At 32.7% G+C, this 24,262-nt stretch overlaps 1 protein-coding gene across 1 annotated transcript; it reads right to left on the bottom strand.

The window, feature by feature from the left end:
• Positions 1-13,641: 13,641 nt before the first annotated feature.
• LOC121234507 (cytochrome P450 71A1-like) lies at positions 13,642-15,718 on the bottom strand. The gene is made up of 2 exons (XM_041130458.1): positions 14,702-15,718; positions 13,642-14,578 (listed from the first exon to the last, which is right to left on the bottom strand). The coding sequence occupies exons 1-2, from the start codon at positions 15,644-15,646 to the stop codon at positions 13,964-13,966; spliced, it is 1,560 nt and encodes a 519-aa protein (XP_040986392.1). The 5' UTR covers positions 15,647-15,718; the 3' UTR covers positions 13,642-13,963.
• Between the last annotated feature and the right edge of the window lie 8,544 nt (positions 15,719-24,262).

The raw sequence follows: 24,262 nt of genomic DNA, 5'->3' as shown, positions 1-24,262 counted from the left end.
AAACACTCTCATAAGTCATGCCCATCTATTTCAAATGAAGGAAGCCAACCACAATATGGTATATGGCTACGGGCTCTTTGCTGCAAAAGATAGTGAGATTAACCAGAAAATGTATGGAGGTAAAGAAGGTCACCCTGCAAAGGAAGCAAGTCAAGCATAGAGGGTTGGTGATCGTGACAAGGATGGAGTTCAAAAAGGAAAGCCTTAAAATCAGGAGGAAATCAAGGAAACTGAAAAGGGAAGCAATGAGCAGAAGGAAGGAATAGCAAATATGGAAGGAATGCAGGAACTGAGGGTCAAAGCAGATCCAAATTGTTTTTCAAAAAAGGGAAGAGAGGGAATTAGAAATATGGAAACTGCTAAAATTTTCTCATCAAAAGAAAGGAGGAGTTTAATGCCTAACCAAGGTGATACTGCTCTCAAAAGAGAAGATCCTGCCAATGCGAAAACATATGCTTTCCATATCAAGCACAATAGCTCTTCTAGGGACCTCAGTACAGAAATTGATCTGATCTCTAAAGTAATCTCTCTTGACAAATTCTTGACAGATTAGTTTCAAAGAAAAAGGCCAGTTGGAAAAGGAGAGAAAGGGACAACTGCTTTGCAACATTAGTTAATGAAACTAGTCAGAAGGGTGAAAGGACTGAGAATAGAAAAAGAAGTTGTGGGGTATACTTAGGCCTCGTTTGTTTTTGCTAATGAAATGAGATGGGATGAGATGAGTTGAGATTAAAGTTAAAAAGTTAAATAAAATATTGTTAGAATATATTTTTTAATATTTTTTGGTTTTAAGATTTGAAAAAGTTGAATTGTTTATTTTATTTTGTATTGGAAGTTAGGAAAGTTGTAATGATTAGATAAAATGAGATGAGATGAGATATTTTCTGAAAACAAACGAGGCCTTAGATGACGTGGGTTTTACTAAAGAAACAAGAAAAATAAAAAACTAAGGACATGGAAGCTATGACTCAAAGACAGAAGAATTGGTGGTGACACCAAACGTAATGAGTTGCCTAAGTTGGAACTGCCGAGGGATTGAAAACACTCGGACAGTCAATGATCTGCACCTCTTGGTGAAGAGTAAGCTCCCATCCTTTGTTTTCTTGATGGAAACAAAGTGTAGAAGGAATACGAACTAATTGAAAGGAGATTGACATTTGAAAACAGTTTTGTGGTAGACTGTAAAGGTCTTAGTGGGGGATTGCATTTTTATGGAAGGATGATGTGGAAGCTAAAGTGGAATCCTACACTCTAAATCATATATCACTTAATATAAAAGATGTCAATGAAGGAAAAAACTGGATCCTCACAAGTTTTTATTGTAATCCTTTAATTGCTAACAGACATGAAAGTTGACAGCTCTTTAAAGCTCTAAAACATAAGAATACATTGGGGTGGCTATATGTTGGGGACTTCAATGAGATTCTCAATAACAGTGAGAAATATGGAGGTGCTCTGAGATCCTATATTTAGATGGAGACATTTCGAATAATAGTGGAAACATGTGGTCTAAGTGATATGGGTTTTGTTGGGAATAAATTCACTTGGTCTAATAACAGGTTTGGAGAAGCTTTTACCAAAGAGAGGCTTGATCGAGCCTTTAGTAATAATGTCTGGACAAAGATTTTTCCTAACTCTAAAGTCTATGTACTACCTGCTCAAAGTTTTAACCACAATCCAATCTACATCACAATGGAAAGAGCTAATTCTGATATGGGCAGGGTTTTAAAACCCTTCAGGTTTGAAACTAGCTGGACAGACATAGATGGGTTATAAAATAGTGGAGGATCAGTGAAAAAAACCAAGAATGGCATATAACAAGCTCAGCTTCACCACTGAAGGCCTTAAAAGGTGTCAACAACAATTAATGCAATGGAGTAAAAGGAAGATTGGCAACTCAAAGGGAGAGAGATCAACTCCAATCTTGCACATATCTCAAAATTGCAGAAACTAAATAAGGGGCACATGAATGACAGAATTAGGTCCCTGCAAAAGGAAGTAGATAGATTACTTGAAGAAGAGCATACAAAGTGGAAGCAATAAGCTAAACAAAAGTGGCTGAATGAAGGGGATAGAAACACTAAGTTCTTTCATCAGTATGCATCCCAAAGAAGAAAAACCAACACAATAAAAAGATTGCTAGATGATCAGGAAGTAAACACTAAAGAAGGCATATGTGAGCAGTTTCTAAATTTCTTTCAGGAACTTTTTTCCACCTCTGAACTTAGCAACATAGGAGAATTCCTAGCTACTATGGAACCTCAAGTCAGTGAAGAGATGAATCAAGTGCTAATCAAGCCTTACACTTACAAGGAGGTTGAAGATGACTTATTTCAAATGAATGGACTCAACTCACCAGGTCCAGATGGCTTCCTAGCAGCTTTTTACTAGCAACATTGGAGCATAGTGGGGGATCAAGTTAGTGAGGTTGTGTTATATGTTCTTAATTCCAGTGGGTGTATTGGTGATATAAATAACATATTTATCACTCTCATTCCTAAGAAGAAATCCCCTACTAAAGTGTTTGATTTCAGACATATTTCTCTTCGTAATGTTATGTTCAAGTTTATTTCAAAAGTTGTAGCAAACAGGTTGAAGAAGATCTTGCCAAACATTATATCACAAAACCAGTCAGCCTTTGTTTCTAACAGATTAATCACTGACAATATCATTGTGGCTTGAGGCTATGCACACAATGAAATGCCACATGACAGGCAAATAAGGTTGAATGGCTTTGAAGCTTGATATCAGCAAGGCATATAATAGGATTGAGTGGAGTTTTCTCAGATCTGTTTTGTGCAAAATGAGTTTTAACCAAAGTTAGGTAGAGTTGGTGATGAAGTGCATTGAATCAATATCCTATTCAATTTTGGTTAATGGTGTCCCTAAAAAATCTTTTAATCCATCTAGGGGCATAAGATAAGGTGATCCATTATCACCTTATTTTTTTATTTTGTGTGTTGAGGCCTTGAGTAATTTGATTAGGAATGCTGAAGGTAAAGGATTGATTCATGGGGTTCCAATTGCAAGAGGCCAAATCAGACTCACTCATCTATTTTTTGCTGATGACAGCCTTTTATTTTGCAAGGCTAACTTGATTGAATAGAGCCGGTTGTTCAGTTTATTAAGAGTTTTTGAGACAGCTTCTAGACAAAGATTGAACCATGAGAAAACCTCTATTATTTTTAGCAAAAATACTTATAAGGCAGCCCAAGACTTCATACTTTCTAGTGTTGGTGCAAGAATTGCTATGCCCTATGAGAAGTATCTTGGTTTGCCAAATGTGGTCGGTAGAGCTCGAGAAAACTTTTTCAGGAGTATTCTGGATAAGGTGAGGATGAGAATCAGCAATCACAGAGTGAAAACACTATCTCAAGCTAGGAAGGAAATCTTTATCAATGCAGTAGTTCAAGCTCTTCCAACATACAAAATGAGTATTTTCAAGATGCCAAACAATTTACTCAAAAAATATCAATGGTGTTATACAGAATTTTTGGTGGGGGCAGCAAGAGAGAGAAGAAAAATCATTGGGTTTCTTGGAGCACCATGGGGAAGGCTAAATCTGCTGGGGGCATGGGGTTTAGAGAATTGGAATGTTTTAATCATGCAATGCTAGCTAAAAAATGTTGGAGATTGATTCAACAACTTGAATCTTTAGTTTCTCGGGTTATGAAGGCAAAGTTCTATCATGGAACTTCTTTCTTGAATGCCAAACTAGGTCAAAAGCCATCCTATATATGGAGAAGTTTAATAGCTGCTAGGCACCTTATTGAAGCAGGATCTTTTGGAGAGTTGGTACTAGTGAGGAAGACAAGATTTGGCATGATAAATGGCTCACTCACTCTACACTAGCCAAAGCTATAAGCCTTGTGAAGTTTTTGGACAGCAATGCGAAAGTCCACGAATTGATTAACACTCATACAAAGCCGTGGAAGATTGAGCTGGTGGAACAAATTTATGAAAAGGAGCAGGCAGAGATTATTGTTAAGACTCCAATTAGTACCTCGAGCAGTTCTGATAGATTAATTTGGAAGGGTACTCAAAGTGGTTGTTTTACTGTTAGAAGTGCATCGCATGCAAAAGGATATGGCAGTGACAACAAAGGGGCAGATATCTAGCAGCAACAAGTTCCAGAAAGTATGGTAATAGATTTGGAGCCTAAAAACCACCACTAGGGACAAGGTCTTTCTATGGAGAGCATGCTTTAAAGCTCTACCTACTCAATCCAATTTATTCAAGAAATAGATTGTTGAACATCCCCTATGCCCTATATGTAACACTGAAGAAGAAACCATTACTCATGCAATTTGGAACTGTGTCTGCTATGGATGTGTGAAGTCAATGATCAAAAAGACTACAAAAGTGTCACTTTTCACATAAGTCTATGCTGGAACTTATAGAGAAATTGAAAATCTATGGAAGTTGAGGTTGAGGTGCTGCGGGAATTTGCATTGGTGGCAAGGAAGATATGGTGGAGAAGGAACAATCTCATTTTCAATAAAGGATATGCACATCCTAATAACATTGTGAAGGAAGAATGATACAATTTAGAAGATATTTCTCCTGGCAAAAATTAACCATGGTTATCTACTTTTTTCGACGATATTTCTGGATTTTAACTACGAGATACGGAAAAACTCTATTATTTCCTACTATTCCACAATCTCACCAAGATTAGGCAATTTGCACGCAACAATTGCAGTTACAATGCGGTGAGCATTTTATAATCGAAAATGTTCTTTGTCGGCTAATTTTATGCTTTTTCCGGCTACTTCTTCTCTAAAAAAAAAAAAAAAATCATTTTTCTTGTAGTATAAGTGTGCACCAGTCCGTTTGCTCAAATCCACCGAAGGGCCTGTAACTTTACACTAGACTTTCCTGGCCTCTTTCTCTTCTCTTGCGACCAATTGAGTAACTGCGGTATACATAGTGGACTGTTGACGGATTGGGCAATTGTTGATTGAGGCAAGTCGGCCCTTAGTCTTTTAGCCATAAACTTAGACAGTTTGGTGGAAATCTGTTAAGTAGTTGATGAAGCCCATTTCCCTTGTATGAACAGTGTCTGTAACCATGTGAGAGAAATAGATTCGCTACAGTATTACTTCTTGCTCCTGGTATAAATATTTTGAGCAACATTAGATTTGCAATAAACGTCATAGAACCCCCGTTTCATGTGTTTATTTTTCTTTCACTTGAAACCCTCAAGTTCTGGCCGGGTGGATCTAATTGGTCCGCAACTGAATCTTTCTTTTCAGTATTTATCTCTGTATCTTGGAGGTAAGACCATCTTCATATTAAATAAAATAATATGTGCAATCTAGGGCGTATATATGTGAGTCATGCACATTAAATATAGTAATATAATAGAAATATCTTAGACAAAACATGATTTTAATTCCTATTGACTTTATAAATAATTATTCATAATATTGAATAAAAACATGACTCTACTCCGCCTTTATTTAATTAAACATAGTACAATCTCTTTCACAATTCATATATACGACGAATATTTTATCCTCGTGGACCATTTCCAAAGGTACGTGATCGAGGAGCTAAGGAATATTAGGAATTCTGTCGATAGGATCTCAGTGATAGGGTTTTGTTTTATAATTAATTAAATAATATAATATTGATTATTGCTAGTCTTAGTTGTCTATGCTGAGGTATGAGCTAATTATTTTGTCGCTACTCTTATTTTATAGTCATTCCAGCATGAATTTTATATTTTAATCATGGATCATGTGACAATAAAAAACTTGTATTTACATGTCGTTGAGACTTATGATAGCAAGGCAGGAATTAAGAAAAGGGAAATGCTAGCTATTTTCCACTATAAATTTCGGCATCTCCAATCTGCATGCATGTGACCTGTTATTAATTAATTGCTAGTTAAATGGCAGACACATGAAACTATTAAAAATGTGCTGCATTGAGAAAAATATGATTAAAAAATATATAATTAATGGTATGAAATATGCAGGAATATCGCGTGGTCGATCCTAATCAAAATTTTAATCAAAAAAATATTGACACTCCTGCTAGTTACAAGAAAAATAAGTATTGTGATAGATTATTTACGACGATAACGATTATTTTAGATAAAATAAACTCATTTTGACATGAAATAACTTGTCATAAATAAATAATTTATTATCGTTATATATATATATATATATATCATGCATGTGCGCGCTCTTGATTATATCGACCGCCCTTTAATTTATTCCCATGATTAACTGTAGTACTGTTGAATGTAGATAAAATCTTTACTTGGTCCCAAAAATTATATATATAACAAACAAAATCATGATCATGTTGGTAATAAATATCATGACCTGATATATAAAATGGATGATTGTCCGATCGAGATTAGGACAAATAGGCATTAATTAATCATAGGCTGCAGAGTGATTCAATAATATCCCAACTGCGTTTACCAAGGAAGCTGTCATGTTGTGCCAGTGAGCTACAAGTCGCCAAAAGGTTATAAGACATGCAAATACACTGTTAATTTAGAACAAAGGCAGGCGTAGCCGATTAAAGCATCGGTGCATATATATTACTGACTCATCTCAATAAAATTAATAAAAGTTAGCTGTACACCAGTTTGCAACAAGCTAGAAAGTATTGCAGACTGCGCAGTGAGCTGCATGGAGGACTAGGAGTGATATTAATATTTATAATATCTGGCATCTTCATAAAGGCATAATATTATCTGGCATCTTTATTGTGACGATTACAGGTCCATCCTTCTTTGAAAGTGCAGTACGGAGAGAACAGTGTGGGACTGTGCGAGACTGGTGATGATGACTGGTAGCTTTGTAGGGGATGGGGGTAGATTCAACACTGGTAGCTAGCTTTGTTGTGTGGCACGACACAAAATACATTTTGACAATATATTTTATAATAATATTTTAAGATAAAAATATTTTTATAAAATAATATTATTTTTATAAAATATTTTACAGAATTATCTCTCATTTAACACATTATCTTGAAATATGTTATAAAAAATATTATGTATAAACCATTTTTCATTCAAATTTGCTTTGCCCCTATTGAAACTAAGAGGGTCTTGGAAAAATATAATACGTGTATATTTTCTGTATGTATAAATTAAAATGTACAAATTTAGCCTATCTATAATTGAATATGGTCAAAGTAAATAAAGAAATACAATGAAAAAAAAAATATTCTAATCTAGAGTAATTACAGGAAAGTAAGAATATTACAAGAATATTATCATATTATTTTAAGAATATTAAGTATAATCTAATATATATATATATATATATAGATATATATAGACACACACTAGCTACCAGCCCCTTTTAATAATTCGTTTTAAGACACAGAGAAATGATAAGAGACGAAACCGTAGGGACAAGAGGAGATTGACAGATTGACGGGTAGTTTCAGCTATCATCTCTTGCCATGGTGGTTGCAGCAATGGCAGCTGCAATCAGATATATGTCGAGAAATGGTCAACTGTAAGAGCATTAAAAGGCCGTCCTTAGAAAGTGCATGAAGAGAACGTATGGTGTGGAAGTATGCCAAACTTGTGAAGAATGCTGATGACTGGTAGCTTTAATGGGGATGGGGAAGATTCAAATTTGCTTTGCCCCTTCTTTTTTCTCAACAAATATTAATACGTTTGAAAACACAAAGAAATGAAAAGAGACACAAAAGTAGGGATAAGAGGAGATTGACAGATTGTCTGGTAGTTTCATCCAGCACCTCTTGTGGTGATGGTTGCAATTATCGCAGTGTGAACCACCATTTATCTAAAAGGTTAAATTGATCAAAATAGTTAAATTTAATTATTTGTATTATATTTTTAATACAAAAAATGAGAAGAGACATAAAAGTAGAGATAAGAGGAGAATGACAGATTGATGTGTAGTTTCATCTAGCAGCTTTTGTCACGATGGTTGCAACTATGATAGTAAGAAGCATCATTTGTGTCCCAAAAGGTTAAACTGATAAAAAGAACTAGATTTAATTATTTGTCTCATATGTGGGTCAAATTCCGCTTAATAAGCAAGTCCAAGACTTAAAATATTTAATTAAATCATAGCGTCTTGAGCAATATTTTAAAATTCCATTTTGGTGATCGATTATTTTAGTTTAAATATTAGAATATTGAAATATTCCGGTATTGGTGCATTCTGTTGTATCCTTTTAAAATTATATGTGTGTGTGGAAGAGTTGAAGATTTCTAAAATGAATATACATTTGAATTAACATTAAAAAACAAAAAGTAGAGATATTGATGTCAAAAAATAATATTAAAAAACACAAACTTGATATTTAAAGTTACAAAAAACTAATTATATTTATTAAAAGAGCCGAGAACTTATTAAAAATAATGAGATTTAGAAAATGACGAGACATTTAAAGTTACAAAAAATTTAAATTATATAAATCCATTTTAATTATATGAATGCCTACATCTAGATTTGAGATTTATAAAAATGCCACCAAACAAAAGAAAATGTAAAAACAAAAATCCATTAATACAGTCCAAAATGGAAAGATCGGAATTGGCCGAAAGGGGCGCCAAAACATGGAACAAAACAGAATGGGGATGTATAATATTGTACTGGGTACTACATCCGAATGAAGAATTTCAGCCGTTCCATAACAGAACTCAAAGCTATAGTGTATGGTCAGGATTTGAACTCAGGACCTCTGTTCTATGTAAAATTATGATCACTTATCTCAAAAGTTTAAATTAATAAAAAGAGATAAATTTAATTATTTGAATTATATACTTAATAGGTAGCTGCAATCATATGTCGAGAACATGGCCCAAATTTGCTAAAGTGGGGAAGATGACTGGTAGCTTTGGTGGGGATGGGGTTAGGTTCATATTTGCTTTGCCGGCCCTTCTAACAATACGTTTGAGAACACAGAAATGAGAAGACCCAAAACAGTAGGCTAAGAGGAGATTGACAGATTGACGAATAGATTCAATTATTTAAATTATTTGTATTATATGTAGCTTCAATCATATGTTGAGAACATGGCCCAACTGTACGAGCTCGTTAAGAGTGTGTTTAGATATTGAAATGAGTTGAGTTAAGTTGAGTTGAGATGATAAAATATTGTTAGAATATTATTTTTTAATATTATTATTATTATTTTGGGATTTGAAAAAGTTGAATTGTTTATTATATTTTGTGTTGAAATTTAAAAAAATTGTAATGATGAGTTAAGATGAATTGAGAGGAGTTGAAGATCCAAACTAAGCGTAAAAGGCTATGCTTCTTCAAAAGTGCTTGAAGAGATCAGTGTACGGGGTGGGAGTGTGCCAAACTGGTGAAGATTGCCGATGACTGGTAGTTTAGGTGTGGATGGTGGTAGATTCAAATTTGCTTGGCCCTTTCTAATATTACGTTTGAAAACACAGAAACGAGAAGAGACGAAAATGTAGGCATAAGAGGAGATTGACCGATTGAAGGGTAGTTTCAGCAGGCACTAGCTCTTGCCATGGTGGCTGCAACTATGGTAGTGTGAAATCATGACTATTTGTTCCAAAAATTAAAATTGATGAGAAGATCTAAATTTAATTATCTGTATTATATTCTTAATACTTTCACTAATATATGGGTTAAATTCTTCTTCAAGAAGTGTGCTCAATACGTGAAATATTTAATTAAATGGATAGAGGGCAAAATTAGGGTTCAAACTCAAGACTTATGATATGCTATATATGTGAAATCAACATTTATTTCAAAAATTTAAACCGATGAAAATGAGTTAATTTAATTATTTTTATTATAATTTTAATAGGAAGATGCAATCCTATGCCCAACATGGCCCAACTATATATAAGAGCATTAAAAGGCTATATATATATATATATGCTTTGTGAAATCACTATTTGTTTTAAAAGTTTAAGCTGATAGGAAGAGTTAGATTTTTATTATTTATTTTATATCTTAACACTCTTCTTCACGTGTAGGCTAGATTTTTCCTCAATAAGTAGCACAACACGTGGAATGTTTAATTAAATGATGTAGAGTGTAGAGTGAGGGTTCAAACTCAAGACTTTATTATGATACCATGTAAAATCATCATTTGTACTAAAAGATTAAGCTGATAGAAAGAGGTAGATTTTTATTATTTATTTTATATCTTAACATACTTTTTAATTATATAAAGTTTTTGAAGAGAACGTACGGTGTGGGAGTGTGCCAAACTGGCCGGTAAAGATTGCCGATGACCGGTACGTAGCTTAATTTGGTGGGGATGGTCGGATTGGGTAGATTCAAATTTGCTTGGCCCCTTCTTATATTGCGTTTGCAAACACAAAGAAATGAGAAGAGACAAAAAAAATTAGTAGGGATAAGATCAGGAGATTGACAGATATTTGACGGGTAGTTTCAGCTAGCAGCTCTTGCCATGGGGGTTGAGTACGTAGCTGAGCCATATTTCCACTCTAGTCACGTTGATCCACAAAAACCATGCAGCTCTTCAGTAATATATAAAAAAAATCCTCCTCAAAAGTGTCGTCTCTTTACGCTGTATGCTAAAAAAAAAATAGTACGTAAAACAAGGACCAGAATAATTAATCCTGATTTGGGAATCTTGAATGTCTATGATCTATTCATGCATTCTGACACAGCTAGCTCACATGGATACGGAACAGCGTTATCTGGATACTTCATTTAATCTTAAGTTCAGGAATACCAATGCTAGGACCAGCGAAGAATGACCCACAGTACTGTGTCCTCTATCTTCACATATTTGGAGTTGAAGCCAAACACGCTATAGTATTAATTGGGAACTGTCTAGCCAAGTCTAAAATTATCATGATAAGTTTGTAGTGTGAAATGAGAATTTTTTATTTTAAATAAAAGTTTAAAATATGATTTTTTAGTATTATTATTATTTTTGGATTTGAAAAAATTGAATTTTTTATTATATTTTGTGTAGAAATTTAAAAAAATTGTAATAATGAGATGATATGAGATGAGATGAAATGAGATGTATTTTAGCTAAAGCTAAAATTAATGAAGATATTAATTTAGGTACATTAGACTATCTATCCTAAAGTCAAAATAATAATACAATATTATATATTTTAATAATAATTTTTTAATACTTTTCTTATATTTTGCAAATACATTCCATACATTAATTAATAATTTAATTTTTACTTAAAATTATTGTTTCCTAACTATTTTTTATATCAACCTAATTATCCAATATAATATAGTCTTGTTTACAAACATTATTTTCGAGAAAATCTGAACATAATATAGCCTGGTTTACTAATGAAAATTTTAAAAAGAATTTAATAAATTCTTATTGATTATTAATTTGTGAATAAAATATAAATTTGATGGATAAATAGTAACTCGATCTCCAACAGTAGAATTTCCTTTAGAGTTACTGTAGTTTAAAGTTTAAACTAAAGATTTTTAGCAAGTCTATTAATGCAAGTCATTTATACAAAATTTAGTTATATTTTATATTTCATTGACATTTGGTTAAGCACACACATACACATAGTACTAATTACCTATCTTGGATCTAGTTTCCTCTTAATTTAATGCGGATCCCTCCTTTGGAAATTAATGATTTGATATTTATTGCATTAAATATTCTTGATTTTTTATGTTTGAGATCAGAATATATTTGCGTAAATAATTAAAGATCCTTCTCGTCGTAATGAATATCACTGCATTAATAAAGGAGCTTATCATTATATTCCTTTATGCATTCTACATGTCATGATTAATCCTGATTACGAGCTGGTTGCTGTTTCCAGCAATGAAATATTCTTAAATATTAGTATATTTATAAGCGAGTGTTGTTCTTGAGTTTGAAAGTTTATAAAGTATTTTTTTAACATTTTAAAAGCTCATTTATAGGAAAATAATAGATGCAATAATGTGTGTGCAAGTGCTGTACAATCATTTTGAAAAAAGTGAATAAATACAGGATCCAGATGAAAAGAAAATTAATTTTTTAATAATAGACCCTACTCTTTTTCAAAGCGATTATACAACACTTGTACACTTCACGACTATATGTAACATTACTAAAAAAAAAAAAAATTAAGAATCCATTTTTTTAAATAGCATCAAATTGAGACTTTTACTGAACAATTAATACAGCTCTTCAATATTAGATTCTTTTAATAAAACTCTACAATAAAAAACTCTATTATGATCTACAACAGTAGTCTTAAACAGACATTAAATTTCTAGACTCATATCTTAACCAGAGATTAAAAACCTGTTTTGCTTTTTACTCATGTGTCTACAGAGGGTAACTCAGCAGCACATTGTCAGACATGCTTGGAATGTTGAGATGTGGGAAGATTGTATTCCAAACTTTCTTCTTCATAAGCTCTTTGGTTTGATAAATGTCTGTAATCTTTGTTTATCTTCAATGAAGTTGATTTTCTATCAATATATATATATATACACTTTCCTAAATATTTCTGAAACTGTATAATATTGAAATTTCTTAAAGAGGTTTTATTTTATTTTATTTTATTGTTATTATGTGGAAGAGGTGAAGCTCTTAAAAAATATGTTTGATCGAATTAATCATATGTTTGATCGAATTAATCATAAATTTTGAGATATTATATATAAATTCTAATCCTATGTGCATGCCTTCTACAAGTCATAATTCCTAAGGTAGTTTCTGTTTGCAACGATGAAATACTCTTGATATATTATAAAGTGCTTGTTTGGATTTGAGTTTAAAAGTTTAATAAGTATTTTTTTTATAAATAAATTAAAAAATTTTTTATAGGAAAAATGGTATGTTTGGAAAAAATATATAAAAAGTGCTTTAAGTTTCTAAAAAAACTAAAATTAAACGTACTTTTAAAAAGTATCAAATATGTTGAAAAGCTCATGTAGATATTGTAAAAGCTATCACAACTAACTATATATACAAGTGCTTCATTAAGGCGTATGTTTATCAACTTAGTAAACATGAACTATTCAATGGTAGATTTAAAAAAAAAAAAAATGATGACACTCATATATATCTTAGATTGAATATAAATTTCCTAGCTAATTAATATTCCTGAAACCGTAGAATGAGTTTTCTTGGAGAGATCTTATATATATTTATATATATATATATATATATATATTCTGGAGATGTGACGCTCTTAATTATTTATAGAGAAATGCTATTTATCATCCTCACACCACATATCAATATGTGATTTTTCATTTTTATCATTTTATTTAAATATACATATTTACACATTAATATGTACGTGTTTAAATAGAATGATAAAAATAATAAATCATATATTGGTGTGTAATGTAAGAGACGATAAATAGAATTTTTATAATTTAAAATATGTTTTGAGCGAGTTCATATAATTTGAGATATTCTTATTGGGATTTGTAGAAGTAATGGGTAGCTATTAGTAACAATTTGAAAATTGTTAATTATGGTTTTTCCTTTTTTCGCCCACTCAAAGAATTAGATGATTGATTAATTAGATAATATTAGTTTTTAAAGGATGAATATATAATTGTTTTCATATTTAAAACATGCATGTTTATTTTGAAAGTGATTATAAAGGTAATATTTCAAATATAACTATATAAATTCCAGAAATCTGGAACATCGATCGGAAGTACTAGAAGATCATGCAAGATAGCTGGAGTACAAAATAGGATTTTTTGGGCGGCAAAACCGCTAATGGTACATGAGAAAATAAATATAGTAACTACGCAAACAGTGAGTTGCATGGAGCAGTAAGCAACCATACTATCTGCAAAACGGCATAACAGACTACGTACTTATTAACATTATTGTCATAAAATGATAAATTTTCTACTCCTTATTGTGAAAACTCAAAAGGCAGAAAGTAGAAAGAGTACTGAAGCCCCCGGCCGTTCATTTATTTCGCCAGTGGTAACGTGATTATGAGCACAACCCCGAATCTGATATTGATGCATGGATCGATCGATTAAGCTGAGTACAGTGTTGGTATCGCATAAAGATGATGTTTCTTAGGCACTGTGAGCCCGTAAATTTCATCCATGTCCAAGTCTTCCGGCTTTACATTATCACCAGGCAACCTCCAATCAAACCAACATAAGAGGTTGGCAATCAGATAATCAAGGGAAGCTGCAGCAAATGCCAATCCAGGGCATTTCCTTCTCCCTCCTCCAAATGGGTGGAATTCAAAATCTTGTCCTCTGAAATCAAATGGGCTATTTATGAATCTCTCTGGGATGAACTCTTCCGGGTTCTCCCATACTGCCGGATCCCTATGGATTGCCCACGTATTCACAAATACAGTTGTTTTCGGTGGAATATCATAACCTGCGAATTTCACCGTTGTTGCTGTTTCTCGAGGTGTTAAAAGAGTTGTTGGTGGATGTAGCCTTAGAGATTCGTTGATAACACACTTCAGATACTCCATTTTACTGATATCATCCAGATCCATCTGTGACTTCTTGCCCACAATTCCTCTGATCTCATCTTGTGCTTTCTTCATGATCTTTGGGTTTTTTATGAGCTCCGCCATTATCCATTCCAAAGCTGTCGAAGTAGTGTCAGCTCCTCCTAAAAACATGTCCTGAAATTGTTGGAAAAGAAAACATTAGATGTGCGGGAGAGTGAATGAATATTGTAGACTATTTCAAACACACACACACACACACATATATATATATATATAGAGAGAGAGAGAGAGAGATACCAATAAAATTGCTTTGAGGTTATCTTTTGTGAAGGCAAAGTCGAGCATGCCATCCCTTTGCAGGTGAAGGAGAATATCAACGAAATCTTTCTTATTAGACTGAGCAACAACACCACTTTCCATTAGAGTCTTGTGGTCTTCAATCACTTGATCAAAGAATGTATCTAATTCTTTGAAAGTGCCTTTCACACTTGAGATGAATCCCGTAAGAACATCAACCCATGCCAAATAAGGGAAAAAATCACCCAAACAGAATTTCATCAATTGCACCATCACCTGTCTTGATAGTTGTCCAAAGGTCATCTTACCATCTTCTTCTTCAATCTTCTGTCCAAGTGTACTTCTAGAGATTATGTTGTCTGAGACTTCAATCAACATTTCGCTTAGATTAACAGGGGTTTGAGTAACGCATGCCTTCCGTATCTTATCTCCAAGTGCGGCAATTTCTTCTTCCCTTATATGCTGGAATGATTGCACTCTTTTGATGCTCAAAAGTTCGAGGACACAGATTTTCTTAGCTTGCCTCCAATACTCACCATAGTGCGCGAACCCTATGTCTGTGCAACCATAGAGCAAGATTTTGGCAGCTGTGTTCTGAGGCCGGTTTGCGAAATCAATATCTTGCGCCTTCATCAATTGTCTGGCCATATCTACAGATGAAACCACAAGGGTGTTGACATGGCCCAACTCTAAGAGCATGACAGGGCCATACTTCTTAGAAAGTGCTCGAAGAGATCGGTGTGGAAGTGAGCCAAATTGGTGAAGATTGCCAATGATTGGTAGCTTTGGTGGGGATGGGGGTAAATGATATTTGGGTTTGCCTCTTCTAAGAAATTTGAAAATAAAAAGAATTGAGAAGAGGCATAAAAGTAGAGAAAAGAGGGAATTCATGGGTAATTCGTGTAGCTCTTGCCACATTCGTTGCAACCATTGTAGCTGAGCCATTTCCTCTCTTAAGTGTGTTGCACTATACTGAACTACGTACCCAGCAGCTCTTTCGTTGTATATATATAGAGCTGAGTGCGGGCATGTACATCATGTCACGTGGTATGTCGATGACGATGTGCCAGCTACCATTATTCAACTCTTCACCTAACACATTTTGTTAAAACCAGGTGGTTGTACACCTGTGGACCCATTTTTACGAGTCTGGCCTCTGATTCTGTTTCTAATTAACACTCTTTGGCATCCGCTCCATTCTGATCGACTCAGTAAAATTGGAGCCCTTGCATCTGCATCTTTCTTTTTTATGTGTGGATTATTTTTTACCATTTAGGGGTTTTTTTAGCATTTCCAACCCCCCCCCCCAAAAAAAAAAAAAAAAAGCAAATCAATTGAAATTACTACATTGAGAAATTTATTTTTAGGGACGATGATAAATCCTTTTCGAAGTTGACTTTCTGGGACGAAATCAAGCGTCTCCAGAAAGAAATTCGTTTGGATGCACTGAAATCCATTCAAACAGTATTGTAATTTACGTTTGAATGCAAAGTTAATTGTTTGAATAATAGTCCTGGCAGGAAAGCACAAAAAAATGTGGCGGGAGAAAGTCAGAAACCATTCAAATGCTATCTTTATTGATACGAACAGTTTTTTTAGTGGGAAGATATAAATAATTCTGGCGGGATGGTTGCTATACTTAGGGCTGAGCAAAAATCGGACAATTCGACTCCAAATCCGACTCCGCTCCGGCTCCGCTCCGACTCCGATTAGTCGGAGTCAAAGTCGGAGTTTTTTTCCTCTTGGAAGTCGGAGTCAGAGTCGGAGTCAATGATGAACCGACTCCGACTCCGCTCCGACCCTCCGCCTCTGAATCCGACTCCGCCTCCGCCTCCGACTTGGCCCTCCGACTCCGCCTCCGCCTCCGATTTTATACATATTTTATAAAAAAAATGTGTTTTTCTATATATTAATCATTTAAATTTTATACAACTATATCTTATATAGTTAGTTAAACTCAATAATATACTAGTTAAATAATATATTTATACTATAATATATAGACTAAATTGACTAATAATAGTTTAGTATATGACTATATGTAAATATCATACTATTACAAATTTACAATATTACTAATTTACTACCATGTAACACTAAATTACTAATGTATAAATATAATAGCATGTAATACTAATGTATATATAATATACTATAAACACTAAGATGCATAATAACATCAACATGTAATACAAATGGATAAACACTAATCTATAAATTTATAATAACATTTAATACTAATGTATAAAGTATAATAACTAAAGTATTATTCATATAAATTTTATATAATAATATCTTGTATTAATTATATTTTTTGACCTAATAAATTCTCAATATATTCCTTTTGATAAATATATTAGTAATACTATATTAGTAATACTAATACACACTATTCATTAGTATAATAATTAGATTTATGGCCTAATACTAATACTATTAGTAATCCACTTTAAGTCTATATATAAATTACTATATAAATCACTATAGTATTAATTACTAATACTATATTACTATATGATACTATTAACTATAGTGAATCAGTGATATACTAGTATTAGACTACTAGTATACTAATACTATCAGTGATATATTTAGTATAATATTTATATTAATACTATTATATAGTTATACTAAATTAAAATCACTATAGCAAATACTAATATATAGTTATGCTAATCACTATAACTAATACTAATACTAATATAGACTATAGTTATAACTTATAGTATTATACCTATACTAAATCACTATAACTTATACTAATATATTATATTAAATTTATATAGTTATACTAAATCACTATAACTTATACTAATATAGTTATACTAATCACTAGAACTATATATAGTATTAATATCACTATTAGTATAATATATAGTATTAATATATATTACTTGTTTTATTTAATTGTATTTTTTGTTATAATCAAAAGTTTAATAAGTTTAGATTGTAATTTTAAGAAAATTGAAATTTGAAAGCCCACAATTTTTTTTTTTTTTAAAAAGTGGGTCAAATATGAAGTTAGAAAAGACAAAAAAAAAGTCCAAAAATCCGACTCCTCTCCGACTCTGCTCCGACAAGTCGGAGTCGGAGTCAGAGCGGATTCGGCACAGTTCGGAGTCGGAGTCGGAGGTCGGATTCGACCTCCAACACAGTTGGAGTCAGAGTCGGAGGATGGGCCCTCCGACTCCGAAAGGGTTGGTGCTCAGCCCTAACTATACTGTTCGGATGGTAATTTTAAGTTCGAACATATTTACAAACCATTGGAATACAAAATACTAGAGTTCGAACCGAGGCGTAATCTATGTAAATTTAATTATAGAAATTTATTGGAAGAAATTCAGTTATTTATTGAAATAATTAACATTTTGAAAAGATGACAAGTGTACATATATGAATTAATTATTATTTATGGTAAATTAAAATATACTACATATGTCGTTCTAGAAATTTTATATAATTAATTTAAAAATTTTATATGTCAAATAGTAAGTAAAACAAGAAAAATGATTTTTGATAAGAAATAAACTAACTATATTTAACAAATAAAAACGATATAGTAATAAAGTTACAACGTTCGATACAAAATAAAAAGACAGAGAGGTAAGTAAAATTACTGTGTCAGACTATCTAGGTCATCCTGGATACAGTAATGCATCCCTCAATCTTTTGCAGTCAAATCATGATGAGCGCAATGATCATCTCCATGTCCTGGATCAAATGTTTGCGATGCTCCTCGAGCATCGATCGCATCTCCTGGGTAGTAGCCTCGGCAACCTCTCTATCAGAACGGGCATTCCTAGAAGCTGGATCACGCTCCGTGCCATTACCTTGTGCCACTGCAACATTAACGCATGCCTTCCGCAAGTGACACTTGCTCTTGCTAAAAGCTAGTGATCTCTTTAAAGGGCCCGATTTATGGTTACCGCCGCTTTGTCATTAGCACTTCAACTCCTGAATCAATTAGGAGGTTAGAGATAATCAATGCATATGGTATACTACCTCCAATTGAATATCATGACTTAAATCGAATGCGCATGACAAAGTATAAAGGTAGATTAATTGGCTCTCCTTGTGCTATTTGTAACATAAATCGAGCTCGTTCTATGCTGAAGTCAGTCTTATGTTTCCTCGGATCAATATTATGAGATACAATCAAATTCATCATGCAAAAAAATGCAATACAATCAACTTGTTTGATCACCTTGCTGCTATCATACGGAGGAGCCGAATCGTGATGCATCAACTGACAAATCTCATCGTGCGTTAGACCGTCGTCTGCTGGAGTCTCATCCTCGCTTGCATCTTCACCATCTATCATTGCAGCTGCTTGTTGTGTAGGGTATGCACCAAAGTCATAGGAGATGCCAATAAAGTCAGCTTTACTGTCTACTGATATAGTAATAGTCACACCCCGAATAACGAACGAGAACGAATCCTCATTAGGATCTATTTGACCCATAGCCCGATAAAACTCTACGACCATATCAGGATAGGCCACCCCTCGCCACAGAAAAATTGGGCTCCATCCTCTATCACTAATAGAAAATAGGCTTCTTTCATCTCAAACAAAATCACGGAAGTCTTCTATACTTATCTTCTGCTCAACCAAGATCGGCCACCTCGGATGATCACTAGCTTCACTGCTAGGTTGACCCTCCCTCCCACGTTTTCTTCCAACATTGGCCATTAATTCACTGTTCGAAAACAAAATGAATATAAATAAAATGACAAGCTGTAAAAGGACAATTATATTTTTTTTTCTGACCATTGTTGAAACAACCAGGTAGACTATTCGAACTACAAAGAATATTGAACGAACATAATTGAACACAATTCAAACGATTTATGTTTATTCGAACAAAACAGAATCACTGTTCGAACGGACTATACACATTCAAACGAATAAACATACATTTCTCTTGTTGAACTTAACGTTCGAACAGGTTTACAAATTCGAACATTCCTCAAGCAAGTTCGAACGAATTATTTATGTTTGACCAAAAACCAAGTTGTTCTAACAAAATTAAAGCGTTTGAGCACTGCCTTCATTCGAAGAGGCTCAAATAAATTCATCTCGTTCAAATTAAATTTTCATGACGTCTGAACAGATACCCAACTATTGGCATAGATTTTTTCATTTTCAAACAATATATTGGGAAGAAATCGTTTTGTCACAAAAAAAAAAAAATTCCGTTCAAACGAGTTCGGACTGGTCGGCCACATTTCATCCCTAAAAGTACATTTTTGAGATGAAAAAAATTTCGTTTCCCAATACTTTTTGAGACGAATTTTTGTTTGTCTCTAATTTTATTTTGGGACAAAATTCTGATATTTTGGGATGAAATTTTTCGTCCTAAAAAACATATTTTCTTGTAGTAAATATTACAACCTTAGTTTAAGTTCTGTTTGGTTGCTCTGATATTGAGGAGCTTTGGCAAATGTGACACATGAAAATCGTCAAGAAGTTTGAAATGATTATGGTTGTAATGTCTCCTTGCAATTAGGGCTGATTTGGGAAGTGAGATGATATGACAATTTTGTGAATGATTGTAGTATAGTTTGTGAATGGTAGTGAGATATATACTTTTGTATTTTGTATTTTTTGGAGTTTGTGAAATGAGAGAGAAAAAGTTGAGTAAAAAATATTATAAAATTAAAATATTATTATAATATAGTTTTATAATATTATTTTTGTTTAAAAATTTAAGAAAGTTGAATTATTTTTTATTTTTTATTTGAACGTTTAGAAAAGTTAAAATGATTAGTTTGAAAATATTTGTATTTGAATTATATTTAAAAATGAGATGAAATGAGATAAAATGAGATAGAAAATTTTAGAAAGAGATGATTTTGGCACAAGTAGACATTTCAATTTGTTTGACACTACAAGCAGCTAGGGGTGATAAATAGTCTGGTCCGAACCAAATCGGACCGAGACTGAAACAGTCGGTCTCGGTCAACGTTTTAGAAGACCGAAAAGTTTTGGTCCGGTCCACAGTCCAAGGTTTTTCCGAACCGGACCGAATGAAAAATAAAAATAAAAAAATATTTTATATATATTATTTATATAATAATTATAGAATTAAGAATATAAAATTTTAAATATGTTATTCATACTTGTTAATATTCTATAAATTAACAATATTTTATATATATTTTCATCTAACTTATCACTATTAACAATATAAAATTTTAAATATGTTATTAATACTTGTTAATATTCTATGAATTAACTAATATATAATATCAATTAGTTAATTATATAGTAATTATATAAATTAATAATATAATTTTCATCTAATTTATTATCATTGACTATATAAAATATTTTTTTATTGAGTTTGTTACATAATTCACATTAACTATCGGTCCAGTCCGATCCTTATGGGTGTTCAGTCCGGTCCAGTCTGAAAAAATAATAGATAAAAAATATTCAATCCATCACTAGATCAGACCGAATCAGACTGGATCGGACTATTTTCACACCAACAACCAGCTTCCAACGTGAGTTGGATGGGCACATTTTTCAAGTATTGCGACTAGTTGGCACCGGTTTTTTTATTTGCTAATTATTAGTTTATTCGGGTTGACGAACTATCACATGATTATACAAGACAAAAATGATTTATGCAAGTGCGTGCAAGTCCAGTACGTCATTTGAAAAGAAAAATTAATTTAGAAAATTCACTTTTTAATTAGAAAAGTACTAGTTAAATCGATGAAAATGAACGATTAAATTTTTTATTTTTATTATTAATTTTTTTTATTTAATAGTTAAAGAAGTGAATATTAATAAATTTATATATTTTTTATTTTTTTAAAATATTTAAAGATGTATAAAAAATGATTTAAAAAATAAAAAGAATAAAAAATTAAATTTATACTTATCAGTTGATTTCTTCAGTTAATTCATCAGTCCGTGTAGAACGTACGATCCATTAAATTATATCTAATATTACTCATGATATCCCTGCATACATGGTCTTCGTGCTTCAATAATAATGCTTCAATGAGCTAGTGCCGTTACGTTAATTCCAAGTTTCCAACCATAGTTTTTTGGATTTAACCGACAATTAATTCCAAGTCAAAGTACAAGGCCGAATAGAAAAAGGAAAGGAAAGCACCATGATTGAGATGGTCCGGATCCACAAACTCAGGACTGAAGAAGTGCATCCGAATTAATTATTTGATATCAAATAATTCTATGCGCAAGTGTCTTGGCTGAATAAATGCATGATTGTGGAAAATAGTGCTAGCTATTAATACAAGTGTCCGTGATGTTGGAGCGAGGGAAGGGGGAGGCCGTATGAGATCAGGAAATTATCAAGTGATCTATGTATATATTACTATTGCAGTCATGCAATCATGCATGCATGGATCTCAACACATACATATATATATATATATATATATTTAATTTACTGGTAAATGTTTTCTATACATTCGAAAGTGGATTAATCCGTTATATATTATATTGACCTGATCAATCCAGATTCATGGTCAATGAGGCTCATGATCCTTCTACTGATCCCTAAACTTTAAACAGTCGTCTTGATCAATATTAGATTGCTGTAGACTGTAGTTTCCAATGTGTTGTGCCTTTTCGGGAGGTATTTTTAGGCCACAGGTACACCACACACTAATAAGTGATTTGTCATTTTTATCATTCTATTTAAATACGTAAATATTAATGTCTAAATACATGTGTTTAAATAGAATGACAAAAATAAAAATTATATATTGATGTGAAATATGAGATTGAGAGTAGTATTTTTCAAATAGATATTTCCTCCTCGGAGATACCTTGACATATGGGATGGTGTTTCGTAAATTAAAATGAAACTTTCTTTGAGTTTGACTCATATTTATAGAAAAGGAAATTATTTATAAGCTGACAGATCAATTGGTAATTAACACATTGAACTTTTATATAAGCTTGAGTTTTTGGGATTTTCTTGGAATACAATCATCTTTGGAAAAAAAAAAAAAAAAAAAAGAATTTGTAGAATAAATGTGTGTTTTCTTACTTAACCGGGGCAGCTTCTTGATCTTCATGTTATGTAAATTCATATCAATGGATGATTTGGCCTTATATTTTACTTATGCATGTATGTGTACGGCTCAGCCTCATAATTTTGTTCCGTCAAAGTTACCACAAGTTAGTATAATTAATGTATTTTTTTTTTCTTTTTTCTTTCAAACATTTGTTAAACATCTTTAAATATTTAAAAAAATACATAAATTAACTAGTAGTCACTTATTTAATTACTAAAAAAATAAAAATAAAATACAGTTGCAGTTAAAATGAGGAGACGACAAAACTAAAGGGCCACCTAGAATTTTTCAAAAGCATTTTGAGATGTTGGTAGTTAGTGGTTAGCATTACGGAAACAGTACAAATAACTTACGTCAGTTCTCACGTACCCTTAATGCTCTTCCCTTGGTGTTTTGACTCCAATTGTTTGTAAGGTTGTGGACATGCAGATTTGGTCCGTGTTAGAATCGAAATTTTCAGATTTGGTAAGGAAAGGCAGATGTCAGATTTGGGTTCCTGTATCAGATAATGACTGATACTTTGAGCTATTTTTCAATCTCCAGGTCTTTTTGGAGTCCATTTAAAGTCTTCTTTATGCACATGTATCAGATTTTGGGGCTTTTAAAGTGTTCTGGGCTCCAGTTCAAGCCCAATTTCTTTTGGGTTGAACCATTCAAGCCCAACATAACCAGCCATACTCCTTAACAAATTTACAATCACAAACATAAACAGTAAACTCCAACATAATGGAGGCGAAGCTCTATCTGTAACCAGCCGAAACAAAGGAATATCGGGAAATTTCGTAAAGGCCAAATCTAAAGTCATACGAACAATAGGAAAATATTAAGGGTTTTTAAGTATTCATTTGATGATCATGATTATTTACATTACTTTTGACTTATTCCCCACCATCACTCCCTCTTCCCACTTGAAGTCACTTGATCCTCACTGCATGTACAACTTTTTAAGGAAAATTAAAAATATGTTCTTCATGGTGTTGTGTGCACTTCTATGTTGATGTGTGTGTTTGAGAGATATTAGCAGCTTTGATTCTTGGCCGGTTTATGAAAATGATATCATGCATGGGTCTTTCATGATTTGATCTTCGGCCATATCTGCAGATGACACCACGAGGGTTGTAGAATGGCCCAACTATAAGAGCATCGGGGCCATATATGAAAAAAATACAAAGCACACATGAATATTTTGGTTTCTGCACCGTAAAACTAATATTGCATTGATTCTAATTTTATACAAAGTACAGTATACAAGAATAAGGAAATATACAATCAAGAGAATAACTATGAATATTTTTTTATCATGTATAGCTAGATACAATTCGAAGTATTAATACAAGAAGTCAATGGTTGGATATTTCCTTGTGAGTCTTGATCTATAGTGAGGTCCTTTGATTCAAGGATGCAGTGATCTTGTTGTCATAGCTGGAGCGGAGTATTGATCTGCATATCTATTAACATCCCCCAACAAGCTAATGGATGGGAGACACACCTTTAGCTTGTCTC

The sequence above is a fragment of the Juglans microcarpa x Juglans regia genome, chromosome 6D, assembly GCF_004785595.1.
Source record: "Juglans microcarpa x Juglans regia isolate MS1-56 chromosome 6D, Jm3101_v1.0, whole genome shotgun sequence".
Lineage (NCBI taxonomy): Eukaryota > Viridiplantae > Streptophyta > Magnoliopsida > Fagales > Juglandaceae > Juglans > Juglans microcarpa x Juglans regia.
Note: the sequence above shows the minus strand (reverse complement) of the source record. Positions and strands in the feature narration are given on the sequence as shown.

Bases quoted from the DNA above. Each gene is read 5' to 3' on its own strand.
- LOC121234507 (XM_041130458.1), bottom strand. From the start codon at position 15,646: ATGGCTCAGCTACAATGGTTGCAACGAATGTGGCAAGAGCTACACGAA. The intron at 14,579-14,701 runs GTATCTCTCTCT...CAACAATTTCAG, and splicing joins ACCTCAAAGCAATTTTATTG to GACATGTTTTTAGGAGGAGC.